At 39.3% G+C, this 16953-nt stretch overlaps 1 protein-coding gene across 2 annotated transcripts; it reads left to right on the plus strand.

The window, feature by feature from the left end:
* The first annotated feature begins 3380 nt into the window (after positions 1–3380).
* On the plus strand, positions 3381–14256 carry LOC113485623 (acyl-coenzyme A synthetase ACSM4, mitochondrial-like). 2 transcript variants are annotated; one of them, XM_026858903.1, is made up of 13 exons: positions 3381–3602; positions 3853–4063; positions 5378–5585; positions 6408–6551; positions 7388–7544; positions 8413–8492; positions 9458–9581; positions 10339–10419; positions 10569–10670; positions 12131–12258; positions 12366–12465; positions 13106–13225; positions 13859–14256. In XM_026858903.1, the coding sequence occupies exons 1-13, from the start codon at positions 3402–3404 to the stop codon at positions 13943–13945; spliced, it is 1743 nt and encodes a 580-aa protein (XP_026714704.1). In that variant the 5' UTR covers positions 3381–3401; the 3' UTR covers positions 13946–14256. The 2 variants fall into 2 exon arrangements, with proteins under 2 accessions (XP_026714704.1, XP_026714703.1); XM_026858902.1 differs by lacking the exons at positions 7388–7544; positions 8413–8492; positions 9458–9581; ... (4 more) ...; positions 13106–13225; positions 13859–14256 and having other exon boundaries at positions 5378–5589; positions 6408–6444.
* The last annotated feature ends 2697 nt before the right edge of the window (positions 14257–16953 follow it).

Raw genomic sequence — 16953 nt, forward strand, 5'->3', positions numbered from 1 at the left:
CAGGGTTTGCTGCTCAAATGGCTGCTGTTGTATCAGCCAAACCAAGACGCTGATAAGGTTGATAACGGAGTCTACCACCAGTGGAGCCGACTGCACATTTCCACTGGAAGATTAATATAGTTAATTACTTCCCCATCTTTAGCCGCATTTGGAAAAAAAGATGTCTGTGGGGAAGGTGGGTTTACTGTTTCAGTAAATAATCAGAACCCTGGTGAGAGGGTGAGGAACACATCAGCAAGCGTTTGCTTGCAAAAGCACCAGTAGAGCTGCAGACAAAACAGTGAGGTACCAGGGGCAGTATTGAGGGCTGCTCCTCTGCTTAGTATTTGGTTGTCAGTTGTATTCTGGAGCTACTTACAGATCTGATTCAGATCATGCTGAATGGGAAAAACTCATTGCTTTGCATATGTAATTTTAATGTCTGTGTTTCTTCAGTGCCTTGTCTGTGAGGCTCCCATCTCTGCTTAAGTGCCAAGTGTCTTACTTATCTCAAGTAAGTTACTACTTTGTGTGTTAAACGAGAAGATTTTGCCATTGGTTTTCAGTGGTAGCACAATTTCATGCAGCTATTATCTGTACAGTAAACTGAAGGGACCAAATGACTTCTTCATCCTTAGGATATCTACCAACTGTGTCTGTGAACTACGAGGCCTCCCTACCTAGTCTTTTCCAAACATTTTAAGAAATATCTTACAAAAAGATTAAGAAGACACCATGTACTGAGCAGTGGTTATTTCTGTAAATATCTGCCAGTTTGTAATTGTAGTAGAATCATCTTTGACCCCTAAACTATGCTGAAATTTATGAACTGCACACCCAAAGCTGTAGCCTCTCTAGAGGGGAGCAGGTATTCTGGTGGTTGTTTTGCTGGCACAGACAAGGACAGACCTGACTTGAGGACAGGTGGGTCCCTCCAAGGATAATTTCCTTTCTCTTGAGGAGCAGTAAGTGCTGCTTCGCTCCTTCATGCCCTTAGACTAAAAGATGAAAAATCTGGCATCAGGAGTGTACTGCTAAAAGGAACAAGTGTTCATAATGATGGTTGATGTGGTTACCTACATTTTCTTGGGGGTGAAGGATCTTGGGTGGCTTACTGCTTCAATTTAGGTTGTTGTGATGCCTGATGTGAGTGAGGCTGGGTTTCAAGTGAACTCTTCCCTGTCAGTCTCAAAGGCTTTGGGTTGTAATGCACCTTGAGATATGTTCTATTAGCACTCTTACAGGGTGCCTATTGAATTCAGAGGGAGCTGCGTATTCTGGCTGCTCAAAAGATAAGATCACATGTAAATACAGATGCAGCAATCAGGTACTGAAGGGAAAAAAAAAAAAAAAAGAGCAGATAAGAGTCTCCTGTTTGACTTTGTGGTCTTTTTATCTTCATAACAGGTTCTTTTCCAAAGATGTCTTTCAAATAACATCCTAGGATGGTTAAAATGCATCTTTTAGAAGTACAGGGAAAAACTAACAGAACAGGCCATGTTCTAAGCTCAGAACGCAGCCTAAGGCTCCCAGAGCACAGGTAGCATGACAGAACCATTTGCTTAAAGAGCTGGTTTTCCTCTGTCTGCCACTGAAACCAATAGCAGTCAACTCAAATCCATCCTGGAAATCCACCATGTTGGAAAGGGCTTCTAACCTCTTATGGCCTGGAAGGAAACTGCAGTTAAGAGGAGGATCATACAGCAGTCAGTCCCACCAGGACAGATTTGCAGTGAGGAAAGGAGTGGGATTTAGCAGAACTGAGTAGAAAATTGGTAAAGTACAATGTTTTCTTTTAGGCATACAGGAGATTGTCACATTTCTGAACATTTCTTCAGTGGTGCTAACTAGTTGTGGTTCTTTCATTGTGTGCTTTACAGTTTGAGAGCTATGGAAAATCTGCCTTCGGCAGAGGTCACAGGCCAGTCAACAGGAAATTTAGGATGCAGGATAAATACAATTCTTGGGCCTTTTCCTTTGTTACACCCTGGAAATCATGTGATCGAGAGCCATTGACACATGCCTCACATGTGAGCACCTCTGCATTTCGATGAGTGATGTCAGTTACTGTTATTTATTGCATTGAACAGTTTAAGCTGTCACTACATCTTACACTTGCAATACATAATGCAAAGTGAAAGTAGCTGTGTAGTATGCCTGTGAGATAGGTGTGTGCTGTTGGCTATTAAATAAGAAGGTTGTAACTCAAAGGTTTAAAAGCAAATCTGGCACCTGTAGGGGGAGGCGCTTGGAAGATCTCGCGATGTACGGGAAAAACAGAGGCACATGAAAAGATCTCGTGATGCATGGAAAGAACAGGGAACTAAAGATCTCGCAATGTACAGAAAGGGGTATATAAAGCAATTGCGCAGTTAATAAATCAAACAGATAGCATCCACCATATTGGTGTTTGTGCTTTCTTTCCCGCGAAGGTTAACCTCCTGCAAGGGTTAGCTGTGATCTGAGCGCCGCACTCCTGTGGCTTAGCAGATGGAAAAAAACTGCTAATGCCTTACCACAACAGGCACCATTGAATTGAGGGAAAGATTCCTTTAGATTTAATGTGTAGGGCTGATTCTTAAGGACTTGATTACACAAGTTTATCAGAAGGTTCTGCATCTATGAGTAAAGATCCAGTTTTCTTGACTTCCAAGGCTGGGCTTTAAATAACTGCAGTATCATCCATTCTGTCTCTGCTACATATACCTGTATGTTGTATAGGAAAGACTAGGAGAAACTGGAAGTGCTGGAATTTTCTTTGCAAATTTGTTTTACATGTAACTTTTTCAAAGTTACACACTTCAGCTGAAGTGCAAAGCAAATAGAAGTCTTTGGCATTTCACCTTTGCTGGTCTGGTGTTTATTCTGTGTTTATTCCATGCCCCCAGTGAAAATCGAACTCACAATGAAATAAGTCAGAGATTCATCACTTTTGTTGGTGCGTAAGTTCAGTGTCAATCGCCATCTAGTGTATATTTAAGACATAGCATAATTACAGGGTCCTCAAAACACTCGTGGCATTTTATTTCCGTAAGCAGGCAAAGTAAAATATAAAATTTACAGGAATCAAGAGACAGATATTTAGAAAAGGACTGGCAAGTGAAAATTTAGAGGTATGAGATTCGTTCATCAACTGAAAAAGCAGAGGACAAAGTTTATAATGAAAAAACAGTGCACAATTTCTTTGCCAGAAAAGGAAGAACATATATTAAGAATCACATAAAATAATGGGGGAAACAAGGAGGAGCACAAACAACCTATTTATTCAAGCTGGTTTGCATTAATTTATCCAACATTACAAACTAGACGGCATCCAATACCTGTCGATTTTAAAATATATTTTCTTTCATTTCAGATGACTGATTCCTGTAGGCATCCGTCTGATTTTTTTTTCCCCACTGTCTGATAAGACATTGTTTATCATGAGAACAGTTATTAAATCATGGATACCTCAGTGTTTGCGGATTCTCAGGCCTCCTTGCAGATTTTTCCATAGATGCAACAGGCTTCTTACATCACAGATTATTTCATATTATGACTCTATAAACCAGTGTAAAAAGGAACTGCCGGAATATTTCAACTTCGCAAGCGATGTCTTAGATGAGTGGTTGCGACTGGAAAAGGTAGTATTTTTCTTTTACTTCGTAGTTATTGGAACAAATCTCAGATGATACAAATAATTTTCCTGATGAATACTGGATAGTATTAGTTGCAGAGTAGAATGCACTATTTTATTTTCTTTGTCAGAAATATAGCTATCACTTTAAGAGACTAGTTGCCAGGGATGATTTGCTTGGTCTGGAATTATTTTAGACTGAAATTAAACTTTTTATGGTTTGTCGTCTTATTTTAGTATCTTCTGTTGCATTCTAGGATGGAAGACGACCAGCAAATCCAGCTTTTTGGTGGGTAAATGATGAGGGAGAGGAGGTGAAGTGGAGCTTTGAAGAGTTGGGATTTCTGTCTAGGAAAGCAGCTAATATACTTTCTGAGGCATGTGGTTTGCAGAGAGGAGACAGAATTATAGCAGTTCTGCCTCGTATTCCTGAATGGTGGCTACTGAATGTAGCCTGTATGCGAACAGGTGAGTGACCTTCATGATCTCTTGACTGTAGAAAGAAAATAAATAGAAGATACAAAAAAAAAAAAAAAAAGTTGAATTAATTTGAGAAAAACATAAGCAGGAATACGATGCTGTACCCTGTACAATTCAGCTTTTGCATAGAAGGAGCATGGCAGCACCCACACAGGAACCAAAGCAACATTGTACTAGGTGCTGAACAGACATGGTCCAGTTGAACGGCATCCTCAGTTGAAGCCAGTGAAGTTGAAAGGTTACAGTCTAAGGCCAGATTTGACCAGATACATTATCAGTGTGGCCAGTTTTAATGCAGTTAGTTACATGACTAGACTGGTTAATAATTCAATACAATATTTTTTTTATCTGCTGTTACAGTTTTGCAAATTCTTAGGAAGAATTTGACCTATTGCATTTTTAGACAGCTAAACACCATGATTCAGCACATCAACAGGGACATGATCAAGTTTTTTTTGTCCCACTTTTAAACTCTGTGATTCTTGCAGGTTGTAAATAGAGTTAAGACTCAAGGAATCCAATTTTATCATATCCAGGATTTTCTGGACTTAAGTGTGGGAACATCATTCAGTATCTCAGTGCCTCAGTTTCCCAATTGTAAAATTTTGTAGACACCTCTGAAGGTTCAAGAAGACTGAAATTGGTCTGTAGGTCAAGTCTGTTGAAATCCTTGGAAAAAATGAGGTATAGAAATGCTCTAAATTGATTTTTTTTTCCCTCTCTAGAGATATGATTTTAGTCACATTGTATTCAGTATCCACACTTATGTTTGTTCACATTACAAAATAAATCCAAGCTTGAGGAATTTGTTGACTGAGCAATGTATTTAAACTACCTGACCTCAATCTATTTATCCCATATCAGAGGCATTCATTCCTTATTGAAATAAATAATGGCTTTATTCAAAATATAAATATAATCCAAATGCTGGCTTTATTCATGTACTTAATTAAGGGGGTGATAATCTCAGCACTTCCTTCCTGAGTTACAAACCATGAAGAAAGTGCTCAAAAATACTCTAGATCTTACTCATCATCTAGATACCTTTAATATGGATGACACAAAACTCAACATCAGTGTTGCAGGGTTTGGAGGTCATTCAGAACCAGATGATCCCAGGCCGTTCCTAGGCCACAAATCCACCCAAGCTCTGCCTTCAAACATGAGTTAAACTTGACTTGTGTTTCTCAAAGAATAAGTTCTTGGCAAGTAGCTCAGCTTTTCTACAGCTTGGGTCATGTCCTGTGAACATAATAAAGACGAATGGTTGATTTTTCTAAATTGCTTGTTGCTTTTTTCCAGGAATTGTCTTTATTCCAGGAACATCCCAATTAACAGCCAAAGACCTCTTATACCGACTCCAGGCTTCAAAGGCCAAGTGCATTATTACCAACGATACACTGGCACCTGCAGTGGAATCTGTCATGCCTGACTGTCAGTTTCTGAAAAGCAAACTAATTGTAGCCAAAGGGAGGAGAGATGGGTGGCTGAACCTCAAAGAACTTTTGTTGTGAGTATCAAGCAGTATTACCATCATCCCTATGAGGTGAAGGATGCCGTGTCAGTCAGGGGACATTGCTGAGTCTTGGGATTAATTTCTAAAATACAAATGAGTTACATTTTTGCATCCCTCTGCCAGCTCACTGTAATCACTGCATTAAGTACAAATTCCTCCAAAACACTTTTTAGGAGCTGTATTCAGGTCTTTCAGCTTCTCCTTACTTAGCAGCCTGCCAGCTTTTAAAAGCTGTCTGCTTCTACTGTGATCAAAAGACAAGCACAGGAAGTACTAATCTTGCAGTTGTTCTGTGCTTTTCCTTCTACAGCCCAGCCTAATGCCTCTTGAATTCCTTGAGAAGATAGACACTGCCAGCTCTTGGTGCTCAGCTAACGTGGCATCAGTGATTTCTTCTCTTGACTATCTTTGTAGCACAGACAATAAGAATTATTCATCAGTCTCTTGAAAATAAATGGTATAATACGTGTCGAAGTCATAATAGCCTGAATGTGGCCCCCATTGACTTCAGACTGGGAGACGGTATGTGTTGAGGCAGAAGTTGGTTTTGCATCTACCTGCTGTTCCATATAAGAACCTTGAGTGCTCTTGCAAAATAGTGGTAGACAAAATGACTGGAATCTACTGTAGGTGCTTACATCTTGAAAGTGGCATACAGAGCACACTCATGGCTAACAAAATGTGGTATCTGATGCAACTATCTAGTGAGGTCATAATTTGGGGCCATTTTCCTGTTTGTCTCCTAAACCTTAAAAAATACTGCTTCCTTTGTGAAAAACTATGTACAGTAACTGTCATACACTGTTTCTTCTGAAGGGTGACATCTGCTGACCATAAATGTGTCAAGACAAGGAGTGAAGACCCAATGCTGATCTACTTTACTAGTGGAAGTACAGGCTCTCCAAAAATGGTGGTGCAGTCCCACAGCAGTTACGGCATCGGATTTGCAACCAGTGGCAGGTATACCTTGCAGTCGCTCCCAGTGTCCTGAATAAGTGACATGATCGCAATTAAATTGAAAATGTGACTGTAACAGCTCCAGCAAATGTAGGCGTTTCATGAGTGTAGGATCTTGCTTCCTCCTCACCTTTCCCCTCTCATGGTGAAATCCTCGTTATTAAAATCCTGAGGACTTGGCTGAGATCATGAAACACAGTGTTCTGTTGCTCAGGGGGCTGATTGCAGACTAGCAATAAGGATAGCATCCTTATAGCAAAACCAGATAAAGTCAAGTGCCTTAGTATTATATAAACCTTCCTTGAGAACCAAAGCAACCCTGGACCATAGCATTATACCTTATAAAGTTAGAGTTCAGTTTGAATCTGTGGCTTGGTACTGATTTGCTTTCAGTGTACATCTTTTATTTATGCTTCCCAAGGAGTGAGAAATTTCATGAAGATCAAAGGATACATTTCCCTGAGTTGGAAGTTGGTGGCATAGAGTCCACAGAGGCAATTGGTTAGTTTCCTAGAGAAATAAGATGTGATTCAGCTGATGTCTCTAATCCACAAGGTGGGAAAAGCCTACTCCAAATGACCTGCTTTTGATCTAGATCCAGATTCTGAAACTCAAGCCAAGGATGTTTTGCACTGTTCGGGAGAAAAGCAAACACTGGAAGTGTTAAACAGGGTGGAGTGAAGGGAAATAAGAGATTGTTTAACTTTCTAAAGAGACCCACTTACTGATGCTACATCTCTAATGGAAGCCTCCTACCCTTTCCTTTAATGATGCTGAGACCTGTGCCTCAGTCTCTCACACTCTATGAAGCATTGTTTTCATCTCTGCTTTATTATCAGGTACTGGATGAACTTGACTCCTTCAGATATAATGTGGAATACCTCCGATACTGGCTGGGTGAAAGCAGCTTGGAGCAGTGTTTTTGCACCATGGATCTGTGGATCATGTGTCTTTGTACACAATATGCCACAGTTCAAACCAGCAGTTATTGCAGAGGTAAGCATATCATTTTATACTGTGAGTTTTATTTCCGTTTTGCATAAATGAAGCAAACAATCTGGGCTCCCCTGCATGGGTACCTTGTAGCAGCAGGGATAGTACTTCCCACATCCCAAGCAATCATCCTTCCCTTTGGTGCCCAGTAAGCTAGAGGAACAAGTGTTTTCCTTCCTGGTTAGGCCACGTGACATGGCTACAGTGTTGAGGAGATGTGCTGACAGATGCAGAATAAAAAGAGTTCAGGATCACTGCTGTCTCATCCCGTATTTAGCCTAAATTACAGACTCCCAGCTACTTTGGGCTCAGGGTGAGCATGGGCCAGTAATCAGAGTATGGCACAGACCTGAATCAGGGCCCCGTTATCCTGAATTTTCAATGAGTTGTCAGAATGCCTATTCCTCCTCTCTTCCATTTTGCAAAACCAGTCAGCTGGCCTGTTCTCCTCAACATTGGCCTCTTGTGTGGAGAGGAGACCCAGACTTTCCCAAGAATAAAATTGGAAAAGCTTTGGTCTAGATCACTATTGTCACTTAGTCTTGAGCGTGGGACACGGTTACCTTGGAAACCAGAAAACAGTCTTAATTGGAGGTACTACTCTCAGTGGTCATTCATTTACACGAGTGATTTTTGTTGGACAGAAAGTACTATATTTTCTACAGCAGTAGCACTGACTGTTACAGCTCTGAGGTCAGGATTCATAGTCACTAATCCATAGTCATTCTCTGTGTTGAATGTAATTTGCATTTTTATGGTTTTCATCTGGCAGACAGTTGAGCACATAAGTTGTGTTAATCACATGCACATTTACAGAGTCAGTCTCCCCATTACATTTTATTTTCAACAAAATAAAATTCTGTTTTTCTAGACTCTCTCAAGATACCCCATCACTGCCTTTTGCACAGCTCCCACTGCCTACCGCATGCTGGTCCAACATGATTTGAGCAGGTACTGCACATCTGTCTGTTGCAGGGTTAGCAGAGAGAGGCTGGGATGTAATGCTGTGACAGCTCTGACTGCTTAGTTCCTTATGTTGCTTAATTTTTTTCAATTAAAGGAAATTTAATTAGCAAAATTTGCTCTTCGAAAAGAAAGCTATGTTCTGAAATATGAGAATAACACCTTAGGCCATTCAGGCTTCAGGAATGGGTCTCTGAAAAGACAGCAGAGACAAAACAAATGAGATTTTTTTTTTTTTTAAGTTGTCACTTCCTCTGAATACGGTTCACAAATTTAAGTCAAGGTTTCAGACAGCACTGGATCAGGGAATTACTGGAGTACTGTGGAGTTGTTCCCATATACATGAGAATGATGTGAGCAGTTAGAAGACTTTCACATGCTGAGAGTTATTTGGTAGCTGTTCCTACCAGTTTGTTACACTCTAAATACTTGGCTTATGAGTAGTCAGTGTGATTTGTAAGGAGTTTTCACATCTTCAGTAAGATACTTATTCCTCTCACATAGGTCTTTCATCCTGACAAAAGTTATTCCTGGTTTAGCAGAGAGCGCAGACTCTGTGTTCATATTCAGCCTTCCTTTTGCTCTAGAAAATTCTTGGTGTTTTATTTGATCTTGGATGTTGGCACATAAGTGAGCTTTCCACAAACATCTGATGTTCTTGTTCAGATTTCTCCTTCTTGTCAGCTCTTCCAAAAAAACACCTTTGCTCACTCTTTTTCCAGAAACCTACATCCAGTGACACAGAGAGAAGCCACGTTATCCTCAATAGTAACACGAGCAATCTAGGAGTCCAACCCAGGACTGTGTAACAGGATGATTATTGTAATTGCCAAAGCAACTTGTGAAGTTTCAGGCATGCTTACTTCAAAAGTTGAGGGAGGCTGTTCAGTTAAGGCCATTCACTGCTCTTTTCAGGAATTAAGAAAAATATTTCATTTGCTATTCCTCTCAAGCTACAAATTCATGAGTCTGAAACACTGTCTATCTGGAGGGGAACCACTTAATCCTGAAGTGATGGCGAAGTGGAAAGTCCAGACGGGGCTGAATATCTGGGAAGGTTATGGCCAGACTGAAACAGTATGTTTGCATTAATTCTTGCATTATGCCCTTTCAAAGATAACAATACCAGAGGCACAATGTGCTTGATAAATCAATAGAAAAGGTGAGAATCATTTAAATTAACTTTTAAAAAAGGAGGCTATATATAATTATGATTATACAGTTCCAAAATCAACTAGCTTCATATTTTAACGTTTAAAGGAAACACTATGTCTACAGACTTCAGCCCCACAACAAAAAACACACCAGAGATTACCTCAGATCAAATAACCTGTAGTAGATCCCTTCATCATCTTTACTTAAAAGGCAAAATTAAAAAAAATAATTTGCTCTGGGTATCCGTTTGGTCTGTCCAAGGTTTTAATGAAAAATATTAAATCAGTTCACATCGCAGACTTCTCTGTAAGTGAATGTTAACGAAACTATTAAGAGTCAGATTTCAGGCATTCTCTCCTCTTACACTTGATATGGTCCCAAATTAATTGTCCCGTTATTGAAATAAGATCTGTAATCATTTCACATCTGCTGTCTTGCAAATTCAAATGTTTGCAGAAGAAACAACTGGCTCAGACTGAGCACAGGCAACCTCATTCCACAGGGCTGACCTGAAATGCCTCTCAACCCCTCTCCGATGTGCTTGAGAACCACAGTGCTTTAGTCCTGATTCAGTCCTTGTCACAACAGAGTCATGAAGAGGTGTCATGCCTAATGCAAACAATAATAAAGTCTACAAGATGTTGCACAAATTTAAAAAAAAAAATAATCCATTATACAGGTGACAATATGTGCCAATATGAAAGGAATGGAAATTAAACCTGGCTCTTTGGGAAAAGCCGTTCCCCCGTATGATGTGCAGGTATGTTGATATGTCACATCTGAGCTCAGCTGCAGTTGTGGGTACAAGAGTAAGGGAATGCTCTCTATGTTCCTTCTCTGTCCTGCACTGTGCTATAACAGATACTTCACTGAGCTAATCAAAGCAATAACAGTACATCCTTTCTGCAGATCATAGATGACCATGGGGCTATTCTGCCTGCGGGAGTGGAAGGCAACATTGCTGTCCGAGTTCAACCGAAGCGACCGTTCTGTCTGTTCTCTGAGTATGTGGTAAGTCTGAATTGGTCTCTCTGTGCCTGCTGAGAAGCTCAAGAGAGACCCAGGGCAAAGTTCTGCTGGCTTATTCAAGGAGCAGAATTTCATCCAGGATCTTCACAAGGTATCACTAGGTTAGTTGAGGGCTTTGAGCCTGATCAGTACATTGTTCTGATATTCCAGGAACAGATTGACTGGCAGAGTATAGCTTCAAGATGCAACATGAACCAGGGCTTACCTTGTTCCAGACCTGTCCCTGGCAGCTGGCTTAGGCTTCATGTTCAGTGCATCACTCCTTTCCCTTCCATTCCACTCCTGTTCTTGGTTAAGTGTTCACAAAGGAGGCTCATAAAGGCTACTCTAATATGTCAGAAGCTCAGTGAGGCTTTCCAAAGAACACAAGTATCTTACTCCCTCATACCACTGTCAGAGGTATCCACAGATTGATCTTTTAAATCTTTAAAACGTACGCTTTCCAGCACGCACGTATCTCTGTTGTCAGAGACACCTTTGTACAGTTGCCTGTCACACAGATGATGCGCACCAGATCAACAGCACAAAGACAAGCTAGAGCACAAAACCCTCAAGTGTAGATGATCATATGGTTTTGTGGCAGTGGTGTACATAATCTAACATTACTATTCAAATGGGAATGCTCTACCCACTGAAAGCAGAACAGGCTTTAAAACTTTGCTGGAAGAATGGCTATTTCAGTTCAGGTCAAAGGTCCATCTAAGCTAGTATTCCGTCTGTGGTGGTGCTGAGTTGTAGCACATACTTAAGAAACACTAGAATCGGGCAGATAGATTCTCCAGTGCATTTGGACATGTTGAATAAGCTTTGAGGAACCTATCTATGTGTTTAACCTTCTTCTGAACCCCATAATATTAAGGTATTTGTAGCATCCTCAAACAACAACTTGCACAGAATAATTGCTCACTATTTGATAAAAAACTTCTTTTGGTTCAGTACTTCTACTTCAATTTTTCATTATGTCTTCTGTTGTCAAAGAGTTTTTCTTGAATAATCTAGACCCAATAGATCAATGTAGATAGTAAAGTTTTTCCTGTAGGTCATCTCATTTGTGTTTTGGCCTTGAAGATTAGGGGTTAAAAGTTTACATTGACAGGGGGTTATTGTGGCAACCCCCTGCAATGATAAATTGTCTTTCTGAAGAGAGTTAAACATTTTAGTAATTTTCTGTGATGGATGGACATTTTGATAGAGCACAGCTTTTTTTCCCTAGAATATGGATCTATATATACTCAAGTGCTTTTTTCCACCTCATGAATATACACAAAACTGCTAATTAAAGCAGCTCTGGGGTTTTTTTAATTGAAGGCATAAAATTGAACATACTCATTTTGAGAACAACTTTAAAAATTGTCTTGATCATATTTAGCACTACTACAAAGTAAATGCATTACATTTCACTAATAATCAGATACATTTTTGAAATGTCTGATCGTTGTCAGGATAATCCAGAGAAAACTGCTGCCTCTGTATGTGGAAATTTTTATGTCACTGGGGACAGAGGGATTATGGATGAAGAAGGATATGTCTGGTTTGTTGGAAGAGCTGATGATATAATTAATTCTTCTGGGTAAGTCAGTTGCTTTTAGATTTGTTCATTTGCCTGTTAAAATTCAATCTGGAAAGACAATTGAATGGCTGCCTTGCTATGGCTGTCATACCTGCATTTTCCCCTAGGTATCGTATTGGCCCATTTGAAGTTGAAAGTGCATTAATACAACACCCTGCAGTCTCAGAGTCAGCTGTTGTCAGCAGTCCTGATCCAGTTCGAGGAGAGGTAAAAAAACCAAAAAATATATAAAAAGAAATGGATTTCATTCTAAGCATCAAGTTCCGTATGTGCACTAGGCTTTCTTGGAATTAAATATGTTGCAGATTTTTTAAATTAAATGGGTTAAAAAAATTTTAAAACCATACCTTGACAGATCTTAGAATTTCAGAATTCTTTTGCTGTTTGCAAGGTTTGATGTGGAAAAAAAGTTTGGCTCCTCTGATTTACTGTGGCGTTTTTTGTCTAAGAAAGAGAATTCTAATTATTTCTCTTTTTCTCACTAAGCACATGGTGGCAATGATATCCAGAGTGTTTAATTTCTCTTTATATTTTTCAACTTTGCAACATTTCTTTGAGCACTGGGGTGAGATTTTCAGTTGTCTTTTTTTCTGTTCTACAACTTTTCGAAAGTTTAGCAGTGTATAAAGTTAAGAAGAAAATAAGTGGGAAAATAACAAAAAATCCTGTGCTGCAGAATATATCCTTCATAACATTACATTCTTAATAAACAGCCAGTGAAAAGGGAAATTAAAGAAAAACGTCAAATTTTTGCATTTTTAATTTTGATACTCAGTTTTGGCAACAAATGTATCCCTTTATTCCCACTTCTGGAAGTTAATGGAGTCCCTTAACTTTTGTGGTACAGGTAGTCAAAGCCTTCGTTGTTTTAGCTCCTGCTTTTGTATCACACGATCCAGAAAAATTAACTCATGAGCTTCAGCAACATGTCAAGAAGGTGACTGCACCTTACAAATATCCGAGGAAGGTAGGTACATCACAAAAAAAGATAGGTCTTCTAACTGTATGAAAACTTGAACATTTTTGTCCTGCCTTGGCTTCTTTTCAACTGTATTCTGACAAACACTCCTACCATAGTGAAATAAAATAAAAGTAAATTACAGAATCTGTTGCAACGGTAGCCTTGCGTTCACTGTTTGTGCTAGAAAGGACCCAAAGGGAGGAAATAGTAATGTAACTTACCTTTATAGGGTCTAGTCTTCCTTTCATGAAGTACTAGGGTTTTCACAGCAACTCAGATGGGCAAGGCGTTCAGCTCTTATCAGTTCCGCCCTTGGGCTTTGTTCAGATTCAGCCAAAGCAAAAGGGAGGTTCCTACTGGCATCAGAGGGGTTTTAATCCATCCCTTACAACCAGGAAAGAGACCAATAAGTCTCTGTCCTGTCAGCTGAAGCACTCATCTCATCAGGATTGTGGTACTTGTCCCTGCAAGTACTGCCCGTGCAGTCAGCTAAAATGTGTAGTAAGGAATGTCCCAGCCCCAAGCTGTGCAGCTTCCCATCTTTTTACACCAGCCATAATAATAAAGGTGTGTCTTTCCCTGCACCTGGGAGATTAATTAGAATGTATTTGGCTAAAAGTGAGCATTTTTGCCTTTCAGGTGGAATATGTTCAGGATCTGCCGAAGACGGCTACTGGGAAAATCCAAAGAAAGGTTCTAAGGAACAAAGAGTGGGGAAGGGTATGACATGATCCGGAAACTGAGGACAGAAAATTTTTGTCATCCGTACCAACCATAGGACATCACATTTGACATGTGGTCATGACCCAGGGCACTAGGAGAACATATGGAAAATCAAGCTATAGAAAAAAAAGGAGATAACACTCATATGGCTTGAGGATATGCGATATTAGAACCACTTTTGCCATCAACCTAGAAATTTTCAGAAGGGACAAGGTACAAGTAATTAAGAATGAGAAATGGGAGAGAGAAGGGACAGATCCAGGAGCTTACAAAGGTTTAATTTTTCTAGTGTAATTAGTATAAACAGCTTCCTTTAAAAAAAAAAATAATAATAAAAAAAAGGTGTAACTACAACATTTTGATAATTACAAATCTACAAATAAATGATAAATTAATAAAAATAATCTTTGTCCTGCAGTGGGTATCAGCAGTGAAGTGATATTCTCTCTTCAAAAACTATCACTGTAACATTTTCAAATTCTTTCTGAGTGGAAGAGAAAGAGATATTGTTTTAACTACTTCTCTTCATCTTGATGAATTTGTGATTACTTAAATGGTTAAAGTTGGGAAAAAGAGAAGATACAAAGTGCTTTAGGTTAAGGTGCAAATTATAAACAACAATGGTGTAAATGATTACAAGAAAAAGGTTATGCCTCAGAAATAATTGTGCTGCCTGGTCTGTTTTGTGCTATGTTCTGTTCTCATTACTTCAAAAGGAGCAAACAATAAAATAGAAAAGGTTTCGCTCCAAATCCTTTTTGACAGACCATCCAGGTTTCATGTCTCCAGATAAAGGCTAATCTTTACAGCGCATCGTTTGGGAAACACAGGTCCCAAAAGCTGAATGAACTGAATGAAGAGGATCTACCCCAGCCAGCTCTCAATCTGTACTGTCCACAACAAACAGGTCAGGAAAGCGTCATTTGTCTGAATTCCTAGCACTGCTGTTGATGGAGAAGAAACAGATGGTGCTAAATCAGGAAAAGCAATTTCTGATTCTTGCAGCAGTTCAGAGGGCTTTGCCATTACTGGGTCTTTTCCTCAGATTTCTTCGTTTTCACCTCTGTGATTGCAGGTGAAAACGTGCTAAAAACTGCTGAAGGTTCTCACAGCAAAACTTCGCAGACATTTTTGGAGACCCCTAGGGAATCCTATTTAAAATGTTTTTCATCTTGCCAGTCTTGAATACCATTTCCAATCTTGAATACTGTTCTTGAATGTTCTTTCTCTCCTCTTTTGTTTACAGGGTATTGTGTAGATTTTGTCCTTGCAATGCTTTGAACTCTGTAGATAGTAGCTAAATCATAGAATTAGAGCAGACTAAGAAATGAGAAATATCCTATCATGTTATTAAAAAGAATAATCAAAATTGTTAGGGTTTTCTCTTAAAGGAATGAAAGTGGATCCATCGTTTTTTAGTATTAACAGTGGAGGTCACAACCTCAAACTTTACATTCACTAAAAATCCTGATATTTTTGCTGGCAGTTGTTTCCTTAAGTAAGAAAAAGCAATAAAAATGAATGTGTATCCCAGAATATGACACAAAACCCCTTTATTAATTTCTATTTTCTATGGATGTATTTAGGAAATATTTAAAAGACCATTTTTCACCAGTAAAACCTTTTTAGATTAATTTTTTTCCACCAGGTCCTGTTAATAGAGTTTTGATTTAAAATGTAAGTACCATCCACATACATTTCTGCTCTATGTACCTGATTCTGAAGTGGGTGGCATTTAGGGACATAATAGCAATTTTATATTCATGTCCTATGATTCTTTCTCAGGAGCAAATGATATCCTATAGGATTATTTACAGCTGCTCAGTATTTCTCTGCCTCCATGTAGCATGGAGAACACCGTGAATTACTGTTGGTTTTGACAGAGTATCGGTTCTGGGCGGAAAATCTGCATCCAGATTTTTTTATGCTGTCAGATATCACTGAAAAGATTAATTTGTGCAAGTTCCAGGTATTTGAGTTCATTCACCGGATAGAAAGATTAAATATTACTGTAAAAGCTCCTGCTAAGGAATAAGGAAATAATTCCACTGTTAAATAAATTGCTTTTTTCTAAGGGAATAAATTTCAACCAAAACTGAGACTCATGCATCAGAGATGCAAGGATAAGTAGTTATGGTTGAAGACACGGGACTGTTGTCCCAAATCTGAGTTCTTCATCTAGTGTGCAGAGCCCATCAGCACACTGAAAAAGAACCGAAACACCTGAAAAAGAACAGAAGGTGCGTAATCCTTCATTTATGGTCCATTTGCACAACAGTGTAGTCTTTAGCAGTCAGTGTGGCCTTCCACTCATCTTTAAGTTCTGACAGAGGAGCTTGCTTGACTCGTGTGTAGTGAATCCAGGAGCTGATTCCTTCCAGTTCTACTGCTGTAGGGCTGGTCAGCAAAATGATGTAAGGCCATTTTTCTTTCAGTGGTTCATCTTTCCAAGTGCGAATATAAACTAAGTCTCCAGGTTGAAAATCCTGCACCAGTGCACCAAGGGCAAAGGAGCTCACTACTGAGATCTAGGGAGCTCTGTCTTTGTTCGAGATTAGGTACTTTCTAAGGTTTCAATGTGATCAGGGTTGGATGCTCTCCCACAAGCCTACATAGTTGCTCAATTTGGAATCTTTGTAACTTTTAACCCTGTTCTTTTGACATCAGGACAAGAGGTAAATTACACAAAATGAACTTAAAAACCTGGGACAAAGGGCAAAACTTTGCAACTTCACTCAGGCCACAGAAATTCCACATGGAAAGGAATTTAGTCAAGAGCTTACCTATTGTTTTATTCCTAGTTTGTGGGTGGCTTCATCCTTTGTAAAAATGGAAAAGAAAATTCACCTGTATTTCAACAGTCACTCACCTAACCTTGTATTGAGTTTAGTAACTTGTGTTTTGTGGCTGAAAAAGGAGAATCTATAGATAGACACAGGTTTTAGAATCATCATAAGCTTCCAGGATTCCACTGACTCCTGCTCTGACTGCTGGCTCTTCCAGACATGAGC

Source organism: Athene cunicularia (assembly GCF_003259725.1).
Source record: "Athene cunicularia isolate RWA chromosome 14 unlocalized genomic scaffold, athCun1 chr14_part1, whole genome shotgun sequence".
In the NCBI taxonomy this organism is placed as follows: domain Eukaryota; kingdom Metazoa; phylum Chordata; class Aves; order Strigiformes; family Strigidae; genus Athene; species Athene cunicularia.

Bases quoted from the DNA above. Each gene is read 5' to 3' on its own strand.
- LOC113485623 (XM_026858903.1), top strand. From the start codon at position 3,402: ATGAGAACAGTTATTAAATCATGGATACCTCAGTGTTTGCGGATTCTC. The intron at 4,064-5,377 runs GTGAGTGACCTT...GCTTTTTTCCAG, and splicing joins TGTAGCCTGTATGCGAACAG to GAATTGTCTTTATTCCAGGA. The intron at 13,226-13,858 runs GTAGGTACATCA...TTTGCCTTTCAG, and splicing joins CTTACAAATATCCGAGGAAG to GTGGAATATGTTCAGGATCT.